General features: G+C 40.1%; 1 protein-coding gene across 1 annotated transcript in view; it reads left to right on the plus strand.

The window, feature by feature from the left end:
• itga11a (integrin, alpha 11a) overlaps positions 1-21,989 on the plus strand; it is a 110,892-nt gene that overhangs the window by 46,907 nt on the left and 41,996 nt on the right. Inside the window, exons 4-11 of the mRNA XM_033988910.2 lie at positions 3,086-3,177; positions 4,224-4,338; positions 5,504-5,631; positions 6,158-6,306; positions 7,004-7,148; positions 7,951-8,116; positions 11,334-11,404; positions 17,285-17,429. Coding sequence (XP_033844801.2) covers positions 3,086-3,177; positions 4,224-4,338; positions 5,504-5,631; positions 6,158-6,306; positions 7,004-7,148; positions 7,951-8,116; positions 11,334-11,404; positions 17,285-17,429 — 1,011 coding nt within the window. The remainder of the gene's footprint in view (positions 1-3,085; positions 3,178-4,223; positions 4,339-5,503; positions 5,632-6,157; positions 6,307-7,003; positions 7,149-7,950; positions 8,117-11,333; positions 11,405-17,284; positions 17,430-21,989) is intronic.

Below are 21,989 nucleotides of genomic sequence, written 5' to 3' on the forward strand. Positions count from 1 at the left end.
TAAATATTCTCATGTCATTCAAGCCTCTAATTAGTATAGTAGCTGTTTGTATGAGTTCACAAAGGCTTTGAGAAACAGATGATTTAAAACACATCTGAAAACCCCCAAACTCCATATTTCATAGTCCTTAGTACCATTTTAGGGGAAAAGTTTGCTGAAAATGCTGAAATCAAATCCAAATTATTTAATATGTGATAAAGAGGAAGGTCCTATTCAAACCCTCCTTACTGTTAGCTGTAAGATTTGTCCAATGCTCCGCCTCCACAGGCCTACATCATCCATACTCCCACACGACAATTCTCCCTAAATATATATCATTTTTAAGTATACATGTTCAATGCATTTAAAAATTCAACATAATAGAAAAAAAATCACTGTTATAGTGACAAAATTTGCAGAAAAAAATCCAAGATTCCAAGACATGAGCAGTCGATCGTGTGTGACTGAGGCATAGACTGTATATACTCTATAAATGAACATAGCTAACGTGCTAGCTGACACATTCCAAATAGGAAGTGACCATGGGCATGGTTCAGGGTCCATCGATTCTGGCTCCAATTCACTTTCTATTAAAAAACTGTGTCTTCTCTCTCTGTAACTGCTGCTGTCAGACTCGTGATTTTGGTCTTATGTTTTTCTTTCTTATTGTTCACATTACATGATCCTGTTTTTTTTTTTTTTTTTTATTTTATATCATATGAACATTAATAACAAACAAATCAGCTGCCTTCTTTCCCCGAGGTTGCTGCCACTAGCGTTAGCAACAGGTTTGATTGACAGCATTGTTAAGCATCCGCACCCTGTGATTGGCTCTTTGGTTGCTACTGTACTCACGTTCGGAATACCAACTTTGGAATGCAGCTTTAAAGTAGCCCCTACAACCGCTCTAGCCTCGATGAGCTTCATTTGACTGGAGCCAAACGCTATAGGTGACGTCGCATTTCCTTAGTCCACTTCTTTTTACAGTTTATGGACTGAGGAGCACAGAGGCTTTTTCCTATTGACCTTTCTCTGTTGTGGGCGGGGCTTATAGTTAAGGGATCAAAGAGATGAGGTTTTGATCAGGCTTATTCTTCACAATCATCTCGGTTCCCTACAATATTTCCTGGCTATTACTAAGTTAGATCGACTCACGTAGGAGCAGCTGCTTATGCCTTGGCGTCTTGGATCGTTGCTGCAAAATTTTATACTTTGAATTTTAAGTGACTTTTGACTGAGAGCGTCAAAAATCAAAAGCAAAACTTATAAAACATGTTAATATGTTGCTTTTTTTGGTGAATACAGCATTTTCAAAACAATAAAAGTAGCATGGTGGTCTAAATTATGTTTATGTTCTAATTATGTGTTATGTGTTAGCATGTAGTACCCCATAGAAGTGAAATACGCCATCTTTAATGACTCTTTTAATCTTTAACATTTTGTTTTTCATTTTTGTTAGTTTTTCCCTTTTTCCTTTGCAACAATCTGCAGGGGAGAGCATAATCAGATTACACACATCAGACATTTCAATAATCTTAAAACTGCAGAACTCAGATCATGATCAGATTTTTGGTGCACATGTAAACACGGCCAGTGTAACGACTCCTAGCTCCATGTGTGCCAGCTGCAGAGTGGGCACAACCACAGACACATTCCTGTGTGGTTTATGTTCCTTTGCACACGTGTGTCTCTGTGCATGTCATCTGCACACAGCACATACAGCACATGCTGCATATCTTGTTTTACCAAGGTTAAAGTTATTTACAGAACTAAAAGTATCTTCACACTTGAACTGGTTTGATTCTGGTGTGTCCAGGTTTAGTTTTGGATTCAGTTATTCCCAATAATGAGCACAGTTTGTGTTTGACTTGTTTCCAAAAAACTTGCACTGAATGCACTTTACTTCACAGCACAGTAATTGGATGGTTATAGCATGTACTACTAGTACCTTAGTTTATCTTATAGTAATTTGATTATTCGTGTCCCCATGGTCAGTAGGACACTGTAAATGACTAGGAGACATAGTGAATATTTTCTTGGTAAAGCATTTTACCACTGCAAATGCCATTACCTTTAATGTGCTACAGTGTAACTTATTGTTATTTCAAAACTTATCCTAGTTTGGCTCCTCTTGAATCCAGTTTAGTACTGATGTAGACTTGGTTTGGTCCTGTTCCAGTCCTGGTTTAGCTCGGGGTCTAGTCCAAGTTTAGTCTCGGTTTGTTGCTGTGTGCACATTTTGAACACACAACACTTAAGCAGATGTGGGTTTGTGCAGTGTTGAGACAGCAGACAGCACTACCCTGTAGCTCTTGCTCCAGATGGGGAATCCTGTTTGCTCCCTGTACTGTACTCTGTACTGTTTATATATGTGTGTGTGCGTGGGTGTGTGTATGTGTCTATGTGTGTGTAATGTTTACACATGTGTATAAGTGTCTCGTGAGAAGAATGTCCCTCCTCTAGGGCAAGAATCTAAGGCAACTCTGACCAACATCTGGGAGGCTGAGTGTGTGTGTTTGTATGTGTGTGTAGTGTTTTTGTGTAGTGTTAATGCATGTTTGTGCATTTGTAGTGCTAATGTGTGTGTGTTAGCATGCGTGTGTTAAAATGTCATGTGAGCAGAATGTCTTTGCTCTAAGACAGGATATCTCTGACCAGTATCAGAGCATGTGTGTACTAAATTTTCAGAATTTCCCAAAATTTCCAACTCGATTTGGTAAAAACTAATAGGCTTGATACTCAACGCTGATTCTGATACCACGATGATAAAAAACTCTTTATTTAAACAATAGAATGTGTTTTTTGAACCTTAAGTAACAGTACGTTTTATATTCTCATGTGGCCTTAAATGTGCAATCCCTCAGTCGTCCAGGTAGGCTCCATAGTGGTCCAGAGGTGTCCCTGTGGAATTGAAGGATGGGTTGAATGCAGAGGACAAATTTCCCTGCGGGGACAATAAAGTGTGCCTTAGCCTTAAAAATACTGGTCTACGTGGTCTTACCTGCTCTAGTTTTAGTATAGTTTAAGATCTGATTTTCGATTCTTTTGACAATCCTACTGCACATGTGTAGTGTTTATGTGTGTTTTAAAATGTCTTTGCTCTAAGGCAGGATATCTCTGACCAACGTCTCGGAGCGTAAGGACAAGATGAGACTGGGCATGACTCTGGCGTCTAACCCCACAGACAACAGCTTTGTGGTGAGAAAACTGCTCTGCATCCCTGGGTTTCCTGTTATTACAAGTATTTTCCAAACATTAAGGCCTTAAATGGTCAATCTAAAATGTTCTGAGGGAAGAAAAAGTCTACATTGGGTTTTATTAACTGAGGCTGGTAGAGTAGCCAAAACTTTGGGAAACACAATCCGGAGTGTCTGGACATGACATCTGATATATAATGTGAAATGAATGTAGCTGGATGGACAAGACATGAAATATTACACACAATTTTATATTAAAAATAGACCACAAAAATAAAATAATAATAAATCCTATCTGAAGAACCACAAATATTCAAATCATTTCATATTATCAACATTTGTCACTTGTGGACTTACTCACAGTGGGAAGAGGAAGCAAAAGGTTAATGCCAGACAGTGGGGGGTGGAGAAATGAAAATGATCATGTAGCTCTGGTTGCCACGGTAATACGACAGCATCTGTAGCTATAAACACGCCTAAAATGTTTTATTTTTTCACTGTTTTACATTTTATTTTATGGTGTATGTTGAGATAAGGCTAGTGGATTGAAAATGTGTTTTTTGAAGTTACTTAACTAACTCAAAACATTTTTCTAACCACAGCCATTTTCCTTTTGTAAACTTACAAACTCCGTTTGTAAACTTAACCAAACCATAATCTGTTTTCTAACTTTAAAAATAACTCTGTTTCCAAACTTCATCCTTGAATGACCAGTTGCAGCAGACCTTCCCTCCCGACCTGACACTCTAGTATTTACCTAATCAAAACTTTTACTCAAGTAAGAGTACTGTTACACTGTACAACATATTCCTCAAGTAGGAGTACTGTTACACTGTCAAATATATTACTCAAGCAGAAGTAAAAGTATGGTGTCTGTAAAGTACTCTGAGACTTGTTTATTAAAAAGGTAAACATGCACATCTCTTTCAGACTCATGACTTTGCGTTGCATCTTTCTTAAGAGCTGATGTTCTGCACCATATATTGAATACTGTCTCTACACCGTGGTAGTTGGTGCCTGTGTGACGCTGCTGTCTCTGCTCTCCAGGCCTGTGGTCCTCTGTGGTCCTATGAGTGTGGCAGTTCTTATTACAGCACTGGGATCTGCTCCAGAGTCAACGCCAGTTTCAAGTTCTCCAGGACCATAGCCCCAGCCTTCCAGCGTAAGTCCTACAGTTTGATCTGTAACAAGGCTTATACTGGCAAATCAGTTCATGTTCAATTTATGTTATAAGGTTGTTTGTTGTAAGTACTTCTGTTTTTATTCACATGTATTTCTTTTTGGTGAGGTTGTCTCCTTCTGAGCAGATCGATATCAGCCTGGTCCCCACGCCCTTCAGTCAATCAAAATGTGGTCATGCAGTCAAATGTGTTAGCTAATTAGTCTTTTATCATTTACAAACAAAATCACATTTCTCTCTCCTCTCATGAACAGAGTTTAGGGATTCGGTCATTTATTCTGCAGAAATCTGAGATGTTTTTTTAGTTCCCTGTGAGTTTTTTTTTTCTTTTTTCCACGTAAGCAGCCATATTTGTTTTGATACAGATGGACCATGGTTGTCTCTGATTGGTTAATGCACATGTAAATTAATAATCCACCCGTCAAGAAGTGTATATTCTGGATCCCAGGCAAACTAAAACCAGGAAGTTGGTCAGTTTTAAGTCCAAACTTCTTCATTGTAATGGGTCTTGGATGTGGGTAATTTGTTCTTGTTTCCAAATGTCAAGTTCCCATTCATTTTTCCCATTGTACATTGTAGCTGGGACGGTAGTGGCTTGAGTTGGTGAATAGCTCCTTCCCAAACTAGTGCAAATGTTTTTGTAGCACAACACTTCATCCACGCCTATATGTGGTGTGTGAGTGACGGTTGGGAGTCAGAGGGGCCCATAGTGCAGATAATACTGTGTAATCCCTCAGTCGTCCAAGTAGAGTGAAACTAACACGCCTATTTGATTACAGTTTCTGTTTGTTAGCGAGGTGTATTACGCAAATTATGACTCGGGGGCAGTTAATTTTAGTGCAGTTAGCTCCTCCGTTCAGATAGATATAAGGCAGTGTACATCAATACTACGGAGAAAGTGAAGAAGAGGCTTGGATGAGCAGCAAAACGTCTTCACTGTGAAACTTTTATCCAATTAATAGAATTTTCTTTTGCTATGTAACAGTAGTGCTAATCTCCTATAAAGCCAGATTCTAATATAACTTCTGTCTTCACCCTGCAACTAGAATGTTTCTCTTTGGCTCAGTGCTTTGTCATTAGTGCACATCTGCTCTGTCCATCCACAGAGAACTGCCTGACCAACGCTCTGCTCTTAACTGTTTTTCAGGGTGTGAGACCTACATGGACATCGTGATCGTTCTGGATGGATCCAACTCCATCTACCCCTGGTACGAAGTGCAGGCTTTTCTCATCAACATTCTGCAGAAGTTCTATGTGGGACCAGGTCAGATCCAGGTGTGTAGAACCAGGAACACTGACAACACGAGCAAAGGTCTGATGAAAGGAGGGAGGGATTTACAGCAGGATTCTGTGTATTTTTGACCATAGTTGCACTTTTAAATAATTTTGTAAGAATTATTTTATGATTTGTGGGGATTTGTGAGGAGAGGAGTATACTAAACATGCACATTCATATTGGACTGAACAATATGTTTAATTACTACAATGGGACAATGAAAATATAGACAATATAAAACTGACAGTTATTGCAAATGTACAATTAGCTTTTACAATTGATATTGAGCTCAAGGTACTATTTGAACACATCCTGGAGCATTCACATTTGAGAGAGGCTTTAAGAATCCCAGATTTTACATGTTCTGTCTAATAAAAATATATTTTAATATTTGTCAATGGCATTCTGTTACTTAAAGACTTGTTCACTTGTTTGATTGTGATGAACTGTACAGGTTTAGTCAACAACAGAACTCAAGCCTGATACTCTAATCTATCTAACTTTAACCGTGTGCTCATTGGTCAGGTCGGGGTGGTGCAGTATGGGGAGAAAGTGGTCCATGAGTTCCAGCTCAATGACTACAAATCAGTGGAGGAGGTGGTGAAGAGAGCAAGAAGCATCAACCAGCGAGGAGGAGAGGAGACCAACACAGCTCTGGGCATCAACGTGGCACGGTGAGGATGTGTTCCACATAACTTTAATAACAGAACAGTTGTGAGCCAGGGTCATGTCAGTGTTCCTCTGAGGCTAACCATACTGCAGCATGCTGAGCAGACATGACCCAGACCCCATGACCTGTGGAAAATGAACTTAAAGCTGGGCTGACTTTATTTTTGTCAGTGAGTAAATAGTTTGTTTTCCCATAAACTAAGAGTAAAATGTAAGGTTAGTACTGCTGTGAGCTGTCTGCAGTTAAAAAGTATTGTATCTTCTGTAACCCCAGAAGAAAGTAAGCAGCACTCTGATTGGCTGCACTTGGGCGGTCCGTCCCAGTTTCGCATCTTCATCTGAGAAATTATCGCATGTGGACAGTAACATTGTTTGTGAGACCCTAATGTTGTTTTCTCATCAAAACATACATGGAGTTGCGTTTTGTTCCATTCACAAAATGTTTGAGCGACCCTCTAGATTCTAGTGAAAGTGTATGGAAAACCACAGTGGAGCACTTCCTGTACTACCACATGACATCACCAGGTGGACTGGAGTGTTCTCTGTTTGGGAGAAGCACTCAGCCTAAATATGGGTTTATGTGTTAAACATGTGTGAATGAAACAAAACACAACTCCATGTATGTTTTGATTAGAAAACAACATTATAACATAGATTTAAAACTACTGCACATTCTGTTAAAGTGTGCTTTGGTTGCTACAGTTCAGAAGGCTTCAAACATGGCGGCCGGCGCGGGGCTAAGAAGGTGATGATCGTTATCACAGACGGAGAGTCCCACGACAGCCCTGATCTGCAGCAGGCCATAGAGGACAGCGAGAGGGAGGGCATCACACGCTATGCCATCGCGGTGAGTCTCAGTTAATTAGTACTCAGCAGTCACAAGTGTATCCCAATGCACCCAAACATCAGGAGCATGGGCGAGGGGGTCCAAGGCAGTGTTGAAGGTCTTAAAGGAGAGTTCTGAGTGTGAAGACAGAACAATGGAAGGGCTTACAATAAATTATCCCTGACCCAGTGATCCAGTGATCTTATTCCATTGCAAGGAAGGGCTCAGCTGTTTTCAGAAGAGTGTAACCTTTGACACTGCACCAGAAATAGAATACATCCTGTGGTCAAATGTGCTGCTTAACTGTCAGATTGAAGATTTGTTTACCGGGTTAAGGGTTGATATATCAATAATTACTGAGCCTATCCACATGAAACAAAAACTGACACAAAGTTCAATGTCTTGTCTGTCAATTTGAGTAAATTAATATGAAAAAAAAAATGCGTTCATATTATAGCTCCAGAAAGTGGTGCCATTATTCAACCCAACTAAGGACGCAATTGTTGTCAGTTAAAGACCTTGAACGATTAGATTCATATGGCACGCCTGTAGAACCAACCCTTAGGAGATCAATTTTTGGATGTTCCTTGCAAAAACAGTACATTACTTTGTTTAAAATTGTTAATCGCTATGCCAACAGTCCTAATTTTTCATCTTTCCGAAAACCATAACTAGGCCACTGCCCTTTATGAAATTATGACTTTCAATTATATGACGTGAGCACAAACAATTGCCGATGGCTGTGGAACTAGTGAACATTAACCCGATGGATCATACTTATAGCTGTTAACATACTCCTGTCGGTCCTGTCCCCCGGCGACAGGTGCTGGGCTACTACAACCGCAGAGGCATAAACCCGGAGGCCTTCCTGAATGAGATCAAGTACATCGCCAGTGACCCGGACGACAAGCACTTCTTCAACGTGACGGACGAGTCTGCGCTCAAAGACATCGTGGACGCCCTGGGGGAGCGCATCTTTAGCCTGGAAGGTCTGACAACACATTGTTTTTAAAGTGGGACCGAGTATCTAAACCACCCGCTCACAACCACATTTCAAATAGAGCTGCTAAACTGGGCAATAGTGGAAAGGAAGAAGGAAAAGAGTGGCGAGTGGTGGGTCTGGAGGTATAAGGAGCAGTAGTCTTTTAGTCGTTTAGTCGATTGATCTGTTGATGGCGCCTTAGTCGATCAAAATTTGTGTTATTTTATTTTGATTATAAGGATTTATATGGGACAGCAGCCGAAATGGGAGGGAGTGAGTTAGTTGAAGATTTGGTATTTTTTGGTATTTAAAAGGCAGAATAAATTCATGATTCACAAGTTGAATCTGTTTTATATAAATACATTGTTTCCTAGTACTTTTTTTTGGTATAAAAAGTTTTTTTTGCGTGATCTCCTGTGCAGGTGTAGTTTGGGTCAGATACATTTTGCCATTGATCGACAGGACCAATTATTTGATCAAGAATTTCTTTTGTCAATAAAAGCTCTCGATTGATCTAACAGGTATTCACTCTTCAAACTCCACCCCCGCAGCCAGGTGTTTGTAATCAGAAACTGCTGGCTGTAATTAGGGCAGTCTTGTGTGATGTCATGTAGCGCTTGAAATTGCAAAGGGAACTCCAGGCAGCACAAACTTAGGTTCATGTGTGTCTGACTAAAACACCATATACCATATACACAGTTTAGTAGCAAAAGAGCTGGATTTAGTGTTTAGTTCCACTTTAATAGTTTTTGAAGAAGAGGTTTAGAGGAAATATGTTGAATGAAGTGTCTTTGATTTCCTGGCGCCCTCCTCACACTTGTGGTTGGTCTTAGGTGTTGGTCTACGGCGAGTGATTCAAGCCCAGAAGAAATCACTCAAATATCTTGTGTCTTTCAGAGTTAATCCTGTTGAAATCCGTTACTTAGTCCACTGTCATTATCTGTGGAAGGAAAGATTTGCGCTTTTCTCTCAGCTGGATGTAGCAAAAGTTGGAATTCTCTGCATGCTCTCATAGACTGTATCCAGAAGTGGACTAAAGGACATCACCCATACCGTTCAGCTCCAGTCAAATGTAGCTCATTGAGGCTAGCAGTTATAGGGTTATAGGAATTCTGACCGTGAGTATCATAGCAACCAAAGAGCCAATCCAGAGCAAGGTGGCTGAAAGTAACACCCCCTCCCGTCTGCACTGCTGGTTTAGAAGGAAGCAGGCGTTTAGCAATGCTCTCAATCAAACCTGTTGCTAACGCTAGCAGGAGTGACCTCAGTGAAAGAAACCGCCTGATTTGTCTGTTATTAATGTTCATATATTGAGTTACGGAGACAAAAGTTAAATAAAAACACCAGGATCATGTAGAGCGGGTTAATACAGACATTTTAAGACCAAAATGACTAGCCTGACAGCAGCAGTTATGGGAAGAGGGGCAAAAGTTTCCCAATGTAAAGTGAATTGGAGCCAGAGACGACGGAGCTGGAAGTGCACCCATGATCACTTCCTATTTGGAACACAGCAGGTTAGCTATGTCCATTTAAATATACAGTCTCCACTGTTGCAACGCTTCAATCAATGAGACTGAAATATTTCTCTGGGCATTCCGCCTTTTCTCGATCCCTTTCAGTGAAAGTCGTTCCAGATAAAGATGTAGAACTCAATTCTGTGCAACACACATCAATCTGGTGGAAAGATTTGTCAGAAAAAAGATTCATACATGTTTTTATTGATTCATTTCAATCATCTGTGCTGCCTCACTGTATCAGCTGCATGTTTCCTCCATAGTACACCGTGTAAGCTATGGTTTGTGAAAATAGCAGCTGAAGGTTTTATTGTTACAGATGTCACTCCAAATTCCATCCTCTTGCTTGACTGAGCACATGCATGTTTGAGACATATGATGTGATCATGCTGAACCCTTCTCAAAAGCGAAAATCAAATGTATTTATGGAGCACATTTAAAATGTTTTATTGCAGAGCAACAGTAATACAACAATTGTATTATGTAGTAGTAGTAGTAGTAGTAGTAGTAGTAGTAGTAGTAGTAGTAGTAGTAGTAGTAGTAGTAATAGTAGTTAAAATGAATTAATATGGTTCACCTTTGCCAAAATACCACAGTGGAACATCTATAAACATGGTCAAAAATCATATGCCTCTGCACCTTCTAACACCTGGTGCCAGTTGCCTGCCCCTTTATACCTGGGGTTTATACTCCAAACATCTAAACCACAGTGCCCCATAGAGGCTGGAGGTGCACAAATTAAAAGCAGTCACACCGATATTCAGTGCAGAGACTCAAAGTGGATATCTCTTTCCTACAAACTAAATAAATGACTTAGCTTAGAGCATTCACCAACCAACCCGAAATTGGCAGCTTGATCCCAGCTCTGACGTTCTCATTGTGTCCTTAGGCAAAACACTTGGCCCATGAAATAGACCTATTAGTGAGTGATTGGTGGTGGTCGGAGAAGATGATGGAGCAGATTGGCATCCTCGCTTCCGTCAGTGTACCCCAGGGCAGCTGTGGCTCTAGAAGTGCTTACCATCAGCAGATTACCATGTGAACAAATAATCACAATGAGGCACGTTAGACCAATGGCAACCAGTAAATAGTATTATTTCTTGAATTACAGTACATCGACTTAATCTTGAACTAATATCCTGCAACCCATCTGGAATCTCCCTTGAACCTTTTTCTTTAGCATTTCTAGTTTTACTCCAAAAGTGTTGCAGTTAAAGGTCCTATAGTACACAAAAATTGATTCTTGTGAGTTGTTATGATGTTATAATGTTGTTTCATTCACACATGTTTGAGTAACTCTGCATTATTAATCTGTCTACATCTCTAAAGCTCAAAATGCTGTGTTGCACCTTGTGATGTCATGTTGTGTTACCTTTAGTTTAGTAGAGATTGACAATTCCAGGGCTGAAATCATCCACATGATTCTAGTGAAGGTGTATGGAGTTTAAAAACGCAGTGGAGCACTTCCTGTATAACCACATGACATCACAAGGTTGGACAGAATGTTTTCAGTTTGAGAGAAGAACTCAATCTAAATATGCAGGTCTGTTTGTGATGAGGAAACAACAGTATAACATACACAGAAAATAGTGTAAAATAAGTCCTTTAAATATCTTAAATAAAGCCGACTATGTGAAGTACTGATTCACAGCCAGATGAAGTGTGTTTTGTTGTGGAATCCTCTGACCGGGCTCCTCTTTGTTTCCACAGGCACCAGTAAGAACGGCACTGCGTTTGGTCTCCAGATGTCCCAGGCTGGCTTCTCCGCACACACTGTGGAGGTTAGTGTGTGATCCCTCTCTCTCCTCTGTCACACAAACAGTCACATGTTGTCTCACTCTCTGACGTGTGCTAGCCCCTCCCTCAGCTACAGCGTTTATCATCGTCGGGTCCCGTGGGGCTCACTGTGTGGCCCGCTGTGTGGCCCATTAGCTCGTCCTGATTTAGCACTTCCACACGTGTACTGATAGGAAATGACACACAGTCTTATCCTATGGGAAACATTAGGCAGCAATGAAAGTATGCAAAGCCACCAATCACATGATATTAATGTGATGGGTTTTTTTTTTTCTTTTTTTATTATGGAAGCTACAGGCTTTTAAAGTACAGACATATTACATATACTTTAGTATCCCTTAAAGGCCTATAAGCCAAGCTATTTTCTGGTCCATGTCATAATGTTGTTTCCTCATCCCAAACATACCTGGAGTTTTGTTTCGTTTCATTCACATGTTTAACACACGCACCCTGCATATTTAGGCTGCATTCTTCTCTCAAACTGAAAACATTCTGTTCCACTTTGTGATGTCATGTGGTAATACAGGAAGTGCTCTCCCGTGAACTAATAATAAAGAATCGCTCAAACATGTGTGAATGAAACACAACACAACTCCATGTATGTTTTTGATGTGGTAACAACATTATAACATGGTTTAAAGCTCACACAAGAATCACTTTTGTGTAATATAGGACGTTTAAGTGTTCACTTGCATCGGCCCAATCTTCACCTTAAATTACAAAGTGCTGTTATTTCCTTGAATTAACTTCTATCATCGATTAGTTTGTTGTTCTTATTCTTAAATTTATAGCTGAATTACTTCACTTTCCTGGTGGAGGTGTCTGCTTGTCTCCATGCAAATGCAATTGTTTAGTCTGCATGTTCCACAGTGTAGCATTAATCTTGGGCATTATTGCTGAGAGCAGGCTTGCTTCTCCAAAGGTCTGACTTGTAATTTGGTTGGTAGCATCACCCAGTAGAGTTACGAAGTGCATCTTTAACAGTCTTTTTATTTATTCATTCATTTTTGTATGTCTAAATAAAAAAAATAAAAATGTTGCTGTATCAATCTAAGATGTGTGATTCCATCATTTGAATTCACATTTATAAGAAAACATTTGACATCAAGTAGCTCAGTTGACAGAGTGCTCGACCCCTGATCCAAAGGTTCTCAACATAAAACATATTGCTGGTTAAGTGGTCAGATCCACTGGTCCACAGGTTGACGCAGCAATTCCAGCTCCCACAAATGAATACTGTTGTTGTGTCCTTGGGCAAGACACTTAACGCCCCTCGCCCCCAGTGTCTGCATATACTGGTGTATGAATGTGTGTGTGAATGGGTGAGTGTTTCCTTGATGTAAAGCGCTTTGAGTGGCTGTATTAACACATGAACATTAAATTAGCAATACAGTATTCTTCATAACGTCAGTAATGTTTCAAATAAATAAAAAAAAAAACAGCTGCAGTGCCTCTTAATTGAAAACTTCCTTGTATGTTCCAATCATGAAGACCCCATGTGCTGATTTCCAAGATAACAAAACTGTAGATTAGATTAGTCATGTCCTCACTCTACCTGAGCCACCCAAAGCCTTCTTCTCCCCCTCTCTCTCTCTGGCTCGCCGCTCAAGTCCAATCATCCTTTTCATTTGAATTTCCATCCTCTTCACGGTGCGTTTTGTCTTGGGAGCCATAAATAAACATTCCAATTTATTATGGAGAATAAATATAGAAGTTGTATATACGGCACTGACTGGAAATGTAGTATTTTTGTAGCACAAACTGGAGTCGAAAAGAAAATTAAAAAAACTGTAGGAAAGAATGTGGAGGTTTAAAGAGAAACGCAGCCCCGGTCCAGATGGCTTTGGAAGTGGTGCGGTCGGGCTGCTTATGTCATAGATGGAGCATGAGTCTGCATACAGAGGAGATATGGAGATACAATTATGTACAGTTTTGACCTAATGTATGTGATGAAAGTGCAAGTCAAGCCCAGTATTCTAGTTCTTATAGATCTTAAAGTTTGCATTTGATTAAGGCTTTTTTATTAATTTTTATTTTCTGTGCCAGTATGTATGTTCCAGAACCTAACCAGGAAAACTTGAGGAAAAAGGGATATCATTGTATCTAAGTGGATCTAGCTGCAAAATGGACTTTTCAGAGGCTTGTTGTTTCCCATTTTCATTTCCACTACCGAAGTTGCATTTGGAGCGATTCATGAATATTTGTGTAGCGTAACGGGAGCTGATCGGCAAAATGGCGTCTTGAAAATAAGCTATTAAAGAGCTTATTTTCAAGACGCCATTTTGCCATTTGCCAGCTGCCACTGGTCTATGCTCCTTGGGATGTATTTATTTTGTGATACACGTAGGATTCAGCAGCTTCGTGTTGACATTTTGGTACAATCGGAAAAAAAAAGGCTGTGGCTTGTTCAGCTATCCATAGGAGAAGCTGATGGCTACACAGTTCTTTGTTGTCCCCATTGGGTACCACAGTTTTCGAACGCGGTGCCTAATTATTAAGTCGTTTTAGATCAATACTGGGATCTGAAATGTCCAAATTGTAACATATTGTGTCATAGATTATAACTATATAGCAGACACAAGCACAATATGTCTGCTTTAAGAACAGTAGACATTTACATTGGCTTTTAGTTCAAAAAGGTTCCAAGTTAAATTTCCAAACCTAAGAGTCTATCTGTTTCTCCCTAGAACCCATCCTTGGAAGTAGACCATACTGTCCTTACTTGGGACGGTCCAACCACAGAGGCGAATTTGTAGCACGTAAAGATGCAAGACTTTTTTTCTTGAATATTTTACTGTACTTCAGAACAAAATCACTTCATTTACTATTTATTTTTTGACTTGAATGCACCGTGTCACGCATTTCTCTGATTGGTTAATCCACCTGTCAATCACACCCATCTGAAATCAGGGAGACAGGATACAATTCCAGACCCACATTTTGTAAAGTAATTGTAAACGTGTGCGGTTTTGGAAGGCCAGGCAACAAGTCCACATCAGCCAGGTTTAGTAAGGACTATCTTAGCTGAAAGTTTAGTCTAATTTGCAGGTTTTCGGTTAGAAGCACCCAGAGGAAGCTTACCCAGACACAGGGAGAACGTGCAAACTCCACCTGACTAGGAATCAAACCGCTGCTGTCAGACAAAAAACTGGACACCGTAAAAGTGTAGAAAGTTGCTGGTGAACTGGGGATTGAAGCAGTTTTAATAAGGCTCAGAACGATAATTGCTAGACCCTGAAGTGATCAGTTTGGTCTGGGTGTGTAGTTTTTAAATTCGCCCCAAACTCCAAACTCTAAAGCCTTAATGAAATAGTTCTAAGCCTGGATCATTGTTAAACTCTTTGTTCATTTTACATTAAGCCTTTGTTCTTGCTTTAATAAGGCTGTAAATAGTGTAATTATTATGAAGTGGTACCGAAGCTCCAGGTTTTTGATTCGGAAACATCACAAAGCTCATAAATATTGAAATAGAACATAGGACTTTTATAATGGCAATGACAAGTTTTTTAATAAAGAATTCTAAATCCTTTTCCCTTCAGTCTAAAGTAGGTCAGCCTTTATAAGCTTGTAGTGTTTTGGGGTTCAATGATTTACCATGGAGACTGTTCTGACCACAACCACAGAGCCTCACACTGTCAGAGGAGAGAGGTATGTGAGCGGTCAGAGCAGCTCCAGTGGTCAGGAGCGGTCAGGGTTAAAGCTACACGAACCAGCATGTAGCATATGGTCTGAACTACAGAAACTGCAAGGATCACAGATATCACACTATTTAAGTTATCTACTACTGTATACTATAGTCGCATAGTAAAACAGCTCTGGATTCAACGTCCAAACCTTGCATGTTCTCCCCGTGTCTGGTGAGTTGGATATGCCGCTGTTTCTCCCATCATCTTAAAACATGTACAATAGGATTATCCTCCTGCCAACTTCTGACCAAAATGCTGGCTAAAGATCAGGATGGACCCCCAGGCGCTGCACGAGTTATGGGAGGCGTTAAGACAACTGCCTTATTTTCCTAAAACACATCTAAATGCAAATGAATATGCTAATATTTGACTGAAAAGTATAATTTAGCAAGTCGCTGTTGTATGGTTTAAAGGCAAGGCAAGGCAGGTTTATTTGTATAGCACAATTCGTACACAAGGTAATTCGAAGTGCTTTACAGAATAAGAAATATATTAAAATCACACAAATCAAAACATAAATAATCACAAATAATCATCATAAAATTAACATTAAAAGAGAAGAGTGCAGAATAAAAACCTTTCATTCGTATGCACAGCTAAACAGAACTGTTTTTAGCCTGGATTTAAACATTAGTAGAGGCCTGTCTCACATCTTCAGGAAGACTGTTTTAGCTGCATAAAACTTAAACACTGATTCCCCATGTTTAGTCCTGACTCTGGGCACCAGCAGGAGGCCGGTCCCTGAAATCCTCAAATTGCGAGATGGTTCATATGGCACTAACATGTCGGAGATATACTTTGGACCTAGGCCATGGAGAGACAAGCAGAGCTGCTTTAAAGTCTATTCTTTGAGCTACAGGAGCCAGTGCAGAGACCTGAGCACAGGACTTATGTGCTCGTACTTCCTGGTTCTAGTCAGGACCTGAGCAGCAGTGTTCTGGATGTACTGCAGCTGTGTTAAGGCTCGTTTGGAGAGGCCAGTGACCAGGCCGTTACAGTAGTCTAACCTACTGGAGACAAATGCATGGATAAGTCTCTCTAAGTCTGGCTTTGACAGTTTACCTTTGATTTTTGCAATGTTTTTAGATGGTAAAAAGCTGCAGATGTTATTGATTTGATGTGGCTGTTAAAGTTCAAGTCTGAGTCCATTATTACCCCTAGATTTCTAGCCTGATTTGAAGGTTTTAGAGAGACTGGAGGTGACTGCTGGCACTTTCTCTATGTTTCTGTGGGCCAAAGATGATGACTTCAGGCTTGTCTGAGTTTAGCAGAAGAAAGTTGTTTTGCATCCACACACTGATCTGTTGGATGCAGTGGCAGAGTGAATCCACTGGTCCATATTCACCTGCTGCTAGTGAGAGATAGATCTGAGTGTCATCTGCATAGTTGTGGTAAGACACATTATTGCTGCGTATTAACTGGCCTAACGGCAGCATGTAGAGATTGAACAGCAGGGGTCCCAGGATTGAACTCTGGGGCACACCACAGGTCAGGGACATTTTATCTGATATACATTTTCCAATTTCAACAAAGTACTCCCTGTTTTCTAAATAGGACTTGAACCAGTTTAGTGCTGTACCAGAGATGCCCACCCAGTCCTCTAGTCTCTGTAAGAGGATCCCATGATCCACAGTATCAAAAGCAGCACTCAGATCTAACAGGATCAAGACTGAGACTCTGCCTGCATCAGTGTTCAGGCGGATGTCATTTGTCACCTTGATAAGAAAAGGGTAATCTGTTGAAGCTCATTTTAAAGGGGACATATTCTACACAATTTTCTTTTATGAGCTTTTAACAATGTTATAGTGGTACTTATTTGAGTCAAACATCATCTTCAGGGCATTCCAGTTTCACCTACCACCTATCCCCGCCTAAATCGCTGTACTTACCGATTATGTGATCAATTAAAATCATACATGTGCCGTAGACATTTTTTAAAAATGTATGTAAATGAAAATATGCCGATTGCTACGATGAAATTTTACTATAAAAAGGCTTCTCAGTTCTGCAGTTTTGACCACAAACTATTTCTATAAGCTACAACTATTCCATATTGGATTTTATAATGAACAAATTCTAAAACAATCATCTATGTATGTTGTACTTTGATGTTAAGTACCAGAAAAAACAACACAAAATGTCCTCTTTAAAGTGACTTGCTTCCTGTCTTTGTTTCAGGATGGCATTCTGGTGGGGGCCGTTGGAGCGTATGACTGGAACGGGGCTGTGCTGAAGGAGACGCGGCAGGGAAAGGTCATCCCTCCCAAGGTCTCGTACGCTCAGGAGTTCCCCGAGGAGCTCAAGAACCATGGAGCCTATCTGGGTGAGGAACACACACATGTACCTGGTTCTGCTTGTGTATCACTGAGGCTGTGGTACTGAAAGGAGAGACATAATGATAAATCAATGCTCTGGGATTTTTAAACATACACTGCCCGGTCAAAAAAAAATAAAAAAAATCCTGGATTTAACTAAGCAAATAGATCCGAGCCTCTTGCAGTTGGTCAGGTCGAGGTTCAGCAACAGTCTGTGCTCAAAGAATGAGGTCAGCTGACACCTGAATATACTGAATGACCAGGTTATTCCATCAATGGATTTTTTCTTCCCTGATGGCACGGGCATATTCCAAGAGAGGACAATGCCAGGATTCATTGGGCTCAAACTGTTCAAGAGTGGTTCAGGAGCATGAGACATCATTTTCACACATGGATTGTCCACCACAGAGTCCAGACCTTAACCTTAGGGCGACAGTGGCTCAGTGGTTAGAGTGTTGGTCCCCCAACCCGAAGGTCGGAGTATTGAGTCCCGCTCGGACCAAGTTCTGTCGTTGTGTCCTTAGGCAAGACACTTCACCCACATTGCCTAGTATGAAAGTGGTGTGTGCGTGAATGATAGGTGGTGGTCGGAGGGGCCGATGGCGCAGATTGGCAGCCTCGCTTCCGTCAGTCTCCCCAGGGCAACTGTGGCTACAATAGTAGCTTACCATCACCAAGTGTGGAAATGAATGAATAATGACTATAGTGTAGCGCTTTGAGAGGCTTTGACAAGCCTGTAAAGCACATTACAAGTGTAAGGCATTATTATTATTATTATTACCCCATTGAGAATCTTTGGGATGTGCTGGAGAAGGCTTTGTGCAGCGGTCAGACTCTACCATCATCAATGCAACATCTTGGTTAATTGATTAATGCAACACTGGATGGAAATAAATGTGTGACATTGCAGAAGCTTATCAAAAAAATGCCACAGATAATCCGTGCCATTACCAAAGGCGGTCCAACGAAATATTAGACTGTGACCTTTTTTTTGGTGGCAACTTTTTCTTTGGCCAGGCAGTGCATTTATGTAATATTATTCATGTAATAATAATAATAATAATAATAATAATGATGATGATGATGATGATGATGATGACAATGAGCTAGAGTCAAAGTCCAAGGTCTAGTCCATAGAAGAAGAGTATATATAGAAGATATAGAGAATATAAAGAAGTGGACTAAGTGAGTGTGACATCACCCATAGCGTTCAGCTCCAGCCAAATGAAGCAGCTCATCGAGGCAAGAGCAGTTACAGGGCTGAAAAGTTACATATTAAGAATTCCAACTACGAGTATCATAGCAACCAAAGAGCCAATCTGGAGACAGGCTTTTGAAGGTAATGCCTCCTTCCCGCCCGCACCGCTGGTTTAGCAGGGAGCAGGCGCTTAGCAACGGTGTCAATCAAACCTGTTGCTAATGCTAGCGAGATCGACAGTGCCTGTTTTGTCTGTTGTTAATGTTCATATCTTAAGTTACAGACAATAGCGAAATAAAAATGCCAGTATCATGTAAAATGGGTTAATACGACGTACGGGTCTTATGCCCAAAATGACGAGTCTGACAGCAGCATTTACAAATAGACAGATGACAGTTTTCCAATGTAACGTGAATTGGAGTCCATGAACCTGGATCACTTCCTATTTGGAATGCAGTGGCTAGCAGGTTAACTATGTCACTTTACATATACAGTCTATGATCTAGTCTTAGCCCTTGTTGTTCGAGTCTGAGTCTTAAAGTGCATATGACAGATTAGATTACTAATTTCTCTAAAACATAGTTAACATTAGATTTAATATTTTACCAAAAATCTTGCTTAGTTTTTTTCTAGTTTTGTAATTTTGGCGAGGTTTATCATTTTATTTCCTGGTTGGACATGCAGAGCTATGTTACCTAGCAAGTATAAGGGCCAAAATCTAATCTAATAGTTATGAGTGTGTAATTTGATAAAATGAATGACAACACCTTTATTTTGTTAAATCAGTGGTTAAACTGTCAGAAAAATATCTTCCTTGTGCATAAATGGTCTCAGTTGATGACATAGGTAGAGGTAGTCCATTTTAGAAGTCGGTGCTTCTTCCTGTATTTTTGTACTTTTATTGTCTTTTTCCACAAACTGCCACCTCACTTATCTAAACTATGATAAATACTGACCACAGGTACTATCCCACCAAACCAAGTCAGACAAGTCAACATGAAAACCTGTCATACGCACTTTCAAATAAAGTTTGACTCTGAATCCAAGTCAAGTTATTATCATCTAAATCCAAGTAATTATAGCATTAGAGTAATATCGAGGTTGGCAGAACAAGGAGTACTGTGTCAAATGTCTAACCTGAACCAGAACCTCAAGTGTACCTGTGGTATTTTAACTACAAATTTGAGTAATCCTACTGCTGTGACCTCAATAACACCACATTGCATTGTGCTAGAGACCTAAAATGTCCCTGTAAAAAGGCCAGCGGCTCTGTCAAAGCTTCAGTGAACCCATCTGATTGTCTCACTGTATTACACTCCATTTTTAATGTTTAAATATGCATCTCTTTGTAAAAAAATAAAATACTTGAACATCCCTGATCTAGGACTAAAAACCACATTAACTTAAAGAGGGAGTATTTTATTTCTATGTGGCATTAACTGCAAACACATCACATATTTAGATCACCAGGTCACCTTTTATTGTTTTTCAAAATGCTATATTCATTTTTGGTTTTGAAACTCTATGTCTCCCCTCCCTTTACTCTCCGCACTAAGTCACTCCCCCTTCAGGGCACTAGCACAACAGCGTCAGTGTGCATCCCGCTAATAAAAACACTGCACATCGCATCATGTTTTTTTTATATTTATGGAGAATTGTCATATGGGAGCATGAATGACGTAGACTTGTGAGTCGAGCATTGCACAGAATCTCCTAACAGTAAAGAAGCTTCGAGTAGGGTCCAGGAGAGATCGCTAGATTACTCAAACATGCATGGATGACATCTAAAACTTCTCCATGCATGGTTTTGATGGAGGAAACAAAATACCTCCTCTTTAAATTATAAAGCTAAAAATATCACCTGTAGGACATTCAGTGGCTTTAGCAGCACACTTCACAGGCTGCCCGGTCCAACCCAACCTGGCCCACCTCCACCGTCTCCTCCACAGCCTCCTGCTTTCACCATCAGCCTGGTCCTGGAGCCTGTTCCTGGAGCTCAGAGCCAGGGCAGACTGGGAGAGGGCACAGACACATGAATGCTGGGAACAGGCTGGAAGATTTAAATGGAAAAATATTGAGCAAGAAAATGGGGTTTAAGAAGGAAACATGATACAAGGGATAGCACAGGAGACAGCTGAGGAGCCAGGGCGGTCAGATATGTCAAATTGGGCGTAGAATAGCAGGATTATACGAGGATTTTACTATTAATCGGGATTATGGATGGCACTATAACGTCGTATCAAGTTCAGAGGGATATGTGCAAGAACTAGATCTACAAATGGATTCTTTACCCAAAAATAATATGACTAAATCACTTTTCAAGTCATGTAGCTAAAGGAAATATAATTGTGGGAACGTTTTATAAGAACAGAATAATATTAAGGATGTCAGTTTTATGGCTTCACTGATCCACAAAATATTAAAGACTTTTTGCATTCGAACTCTGGATGTACAATTAAATGTCTCTCTATATTATACAAAATAGACATGCCAAACATACCTGGAGTTGTGTTGTGTTTCACTCACACGTGTTTGAGTAAGCCTTTATTATTAGTCTGTCTACATTCCCAAAGTTCAAAATGCTCTGTTCCACTTAGTGATGTCATGAAGCGGTATTTTTCAAGTTGACAGCTACATTTTACGTTCAGTTTAGTAGAGATTGGAAATTCCAGAGCTGAAATCATCCAAATGATTCTAGTGAAGGTGTATGGAGTTTAAAGTGGGACAAACTATTTTCTGTTTGAAGAACTCAGCTTAAATATGCAGGATTTGTGTGTTAAACATGTGTGAATGAAACAAAACACAACTTCAGATATGTTTGTGGTGAGGAAACATTAAAACATAGATTAGAAAATAGTATAACATAGGCCCTTAATTACAATCATGTCTCAATTTGAAATGTCAGATTACAAAGGCAGCAATTATTAAGTCAATCTAGTATCCTGTCAAGAGACTAACTAAATATCCTGTATCTATGGTGTATTTAGAATCTTGTAGCTTACACTTCTACAAGGATTAATGTCATCTAAAATGGCAAAAGACGAAGTTCAAATCTGTCAACTGGACAAATCGTTGTAAGAGTTAAGACTTTTCGCTGCTCATCCAAGTCGCTTCTTCAGTGACAACTTGGATGAGCAGTGAAACGTCTTCACTCTTAGAACGATTTGTCCAATTAACAGATTTGAACTTCATCTTCATCTTTTGCCATGGATCGGACCTGGACGACTGAGGGTTTACAGAGACGTAAACTCTCTCTGTTTTTCTGTACAGATGGATATCAGTCTGGTCACCTTTCCCTTCGTCACGTCTCAAGGCAGGCTCAGATTTGTTTATTTCACGACGGAGCTCATTGGCCACCCAGAAATTTGCA

This window comes from Periophthalmus magnuspinnatus, chromosome 3 (assembly GCF_009829125.3).
Source record: "Periophthalmus magnuspinnatus isolate fPerMag1 chromosome 3, fPerMag1.2.pri, whole genome shotgun sequence".
NCBI lineage: Eukaryota > Metazoa > Chordata > Actinopteri > Gobiiformes > Gobiidae > Periophthalmus > Periophthalmus magnuspinnatus.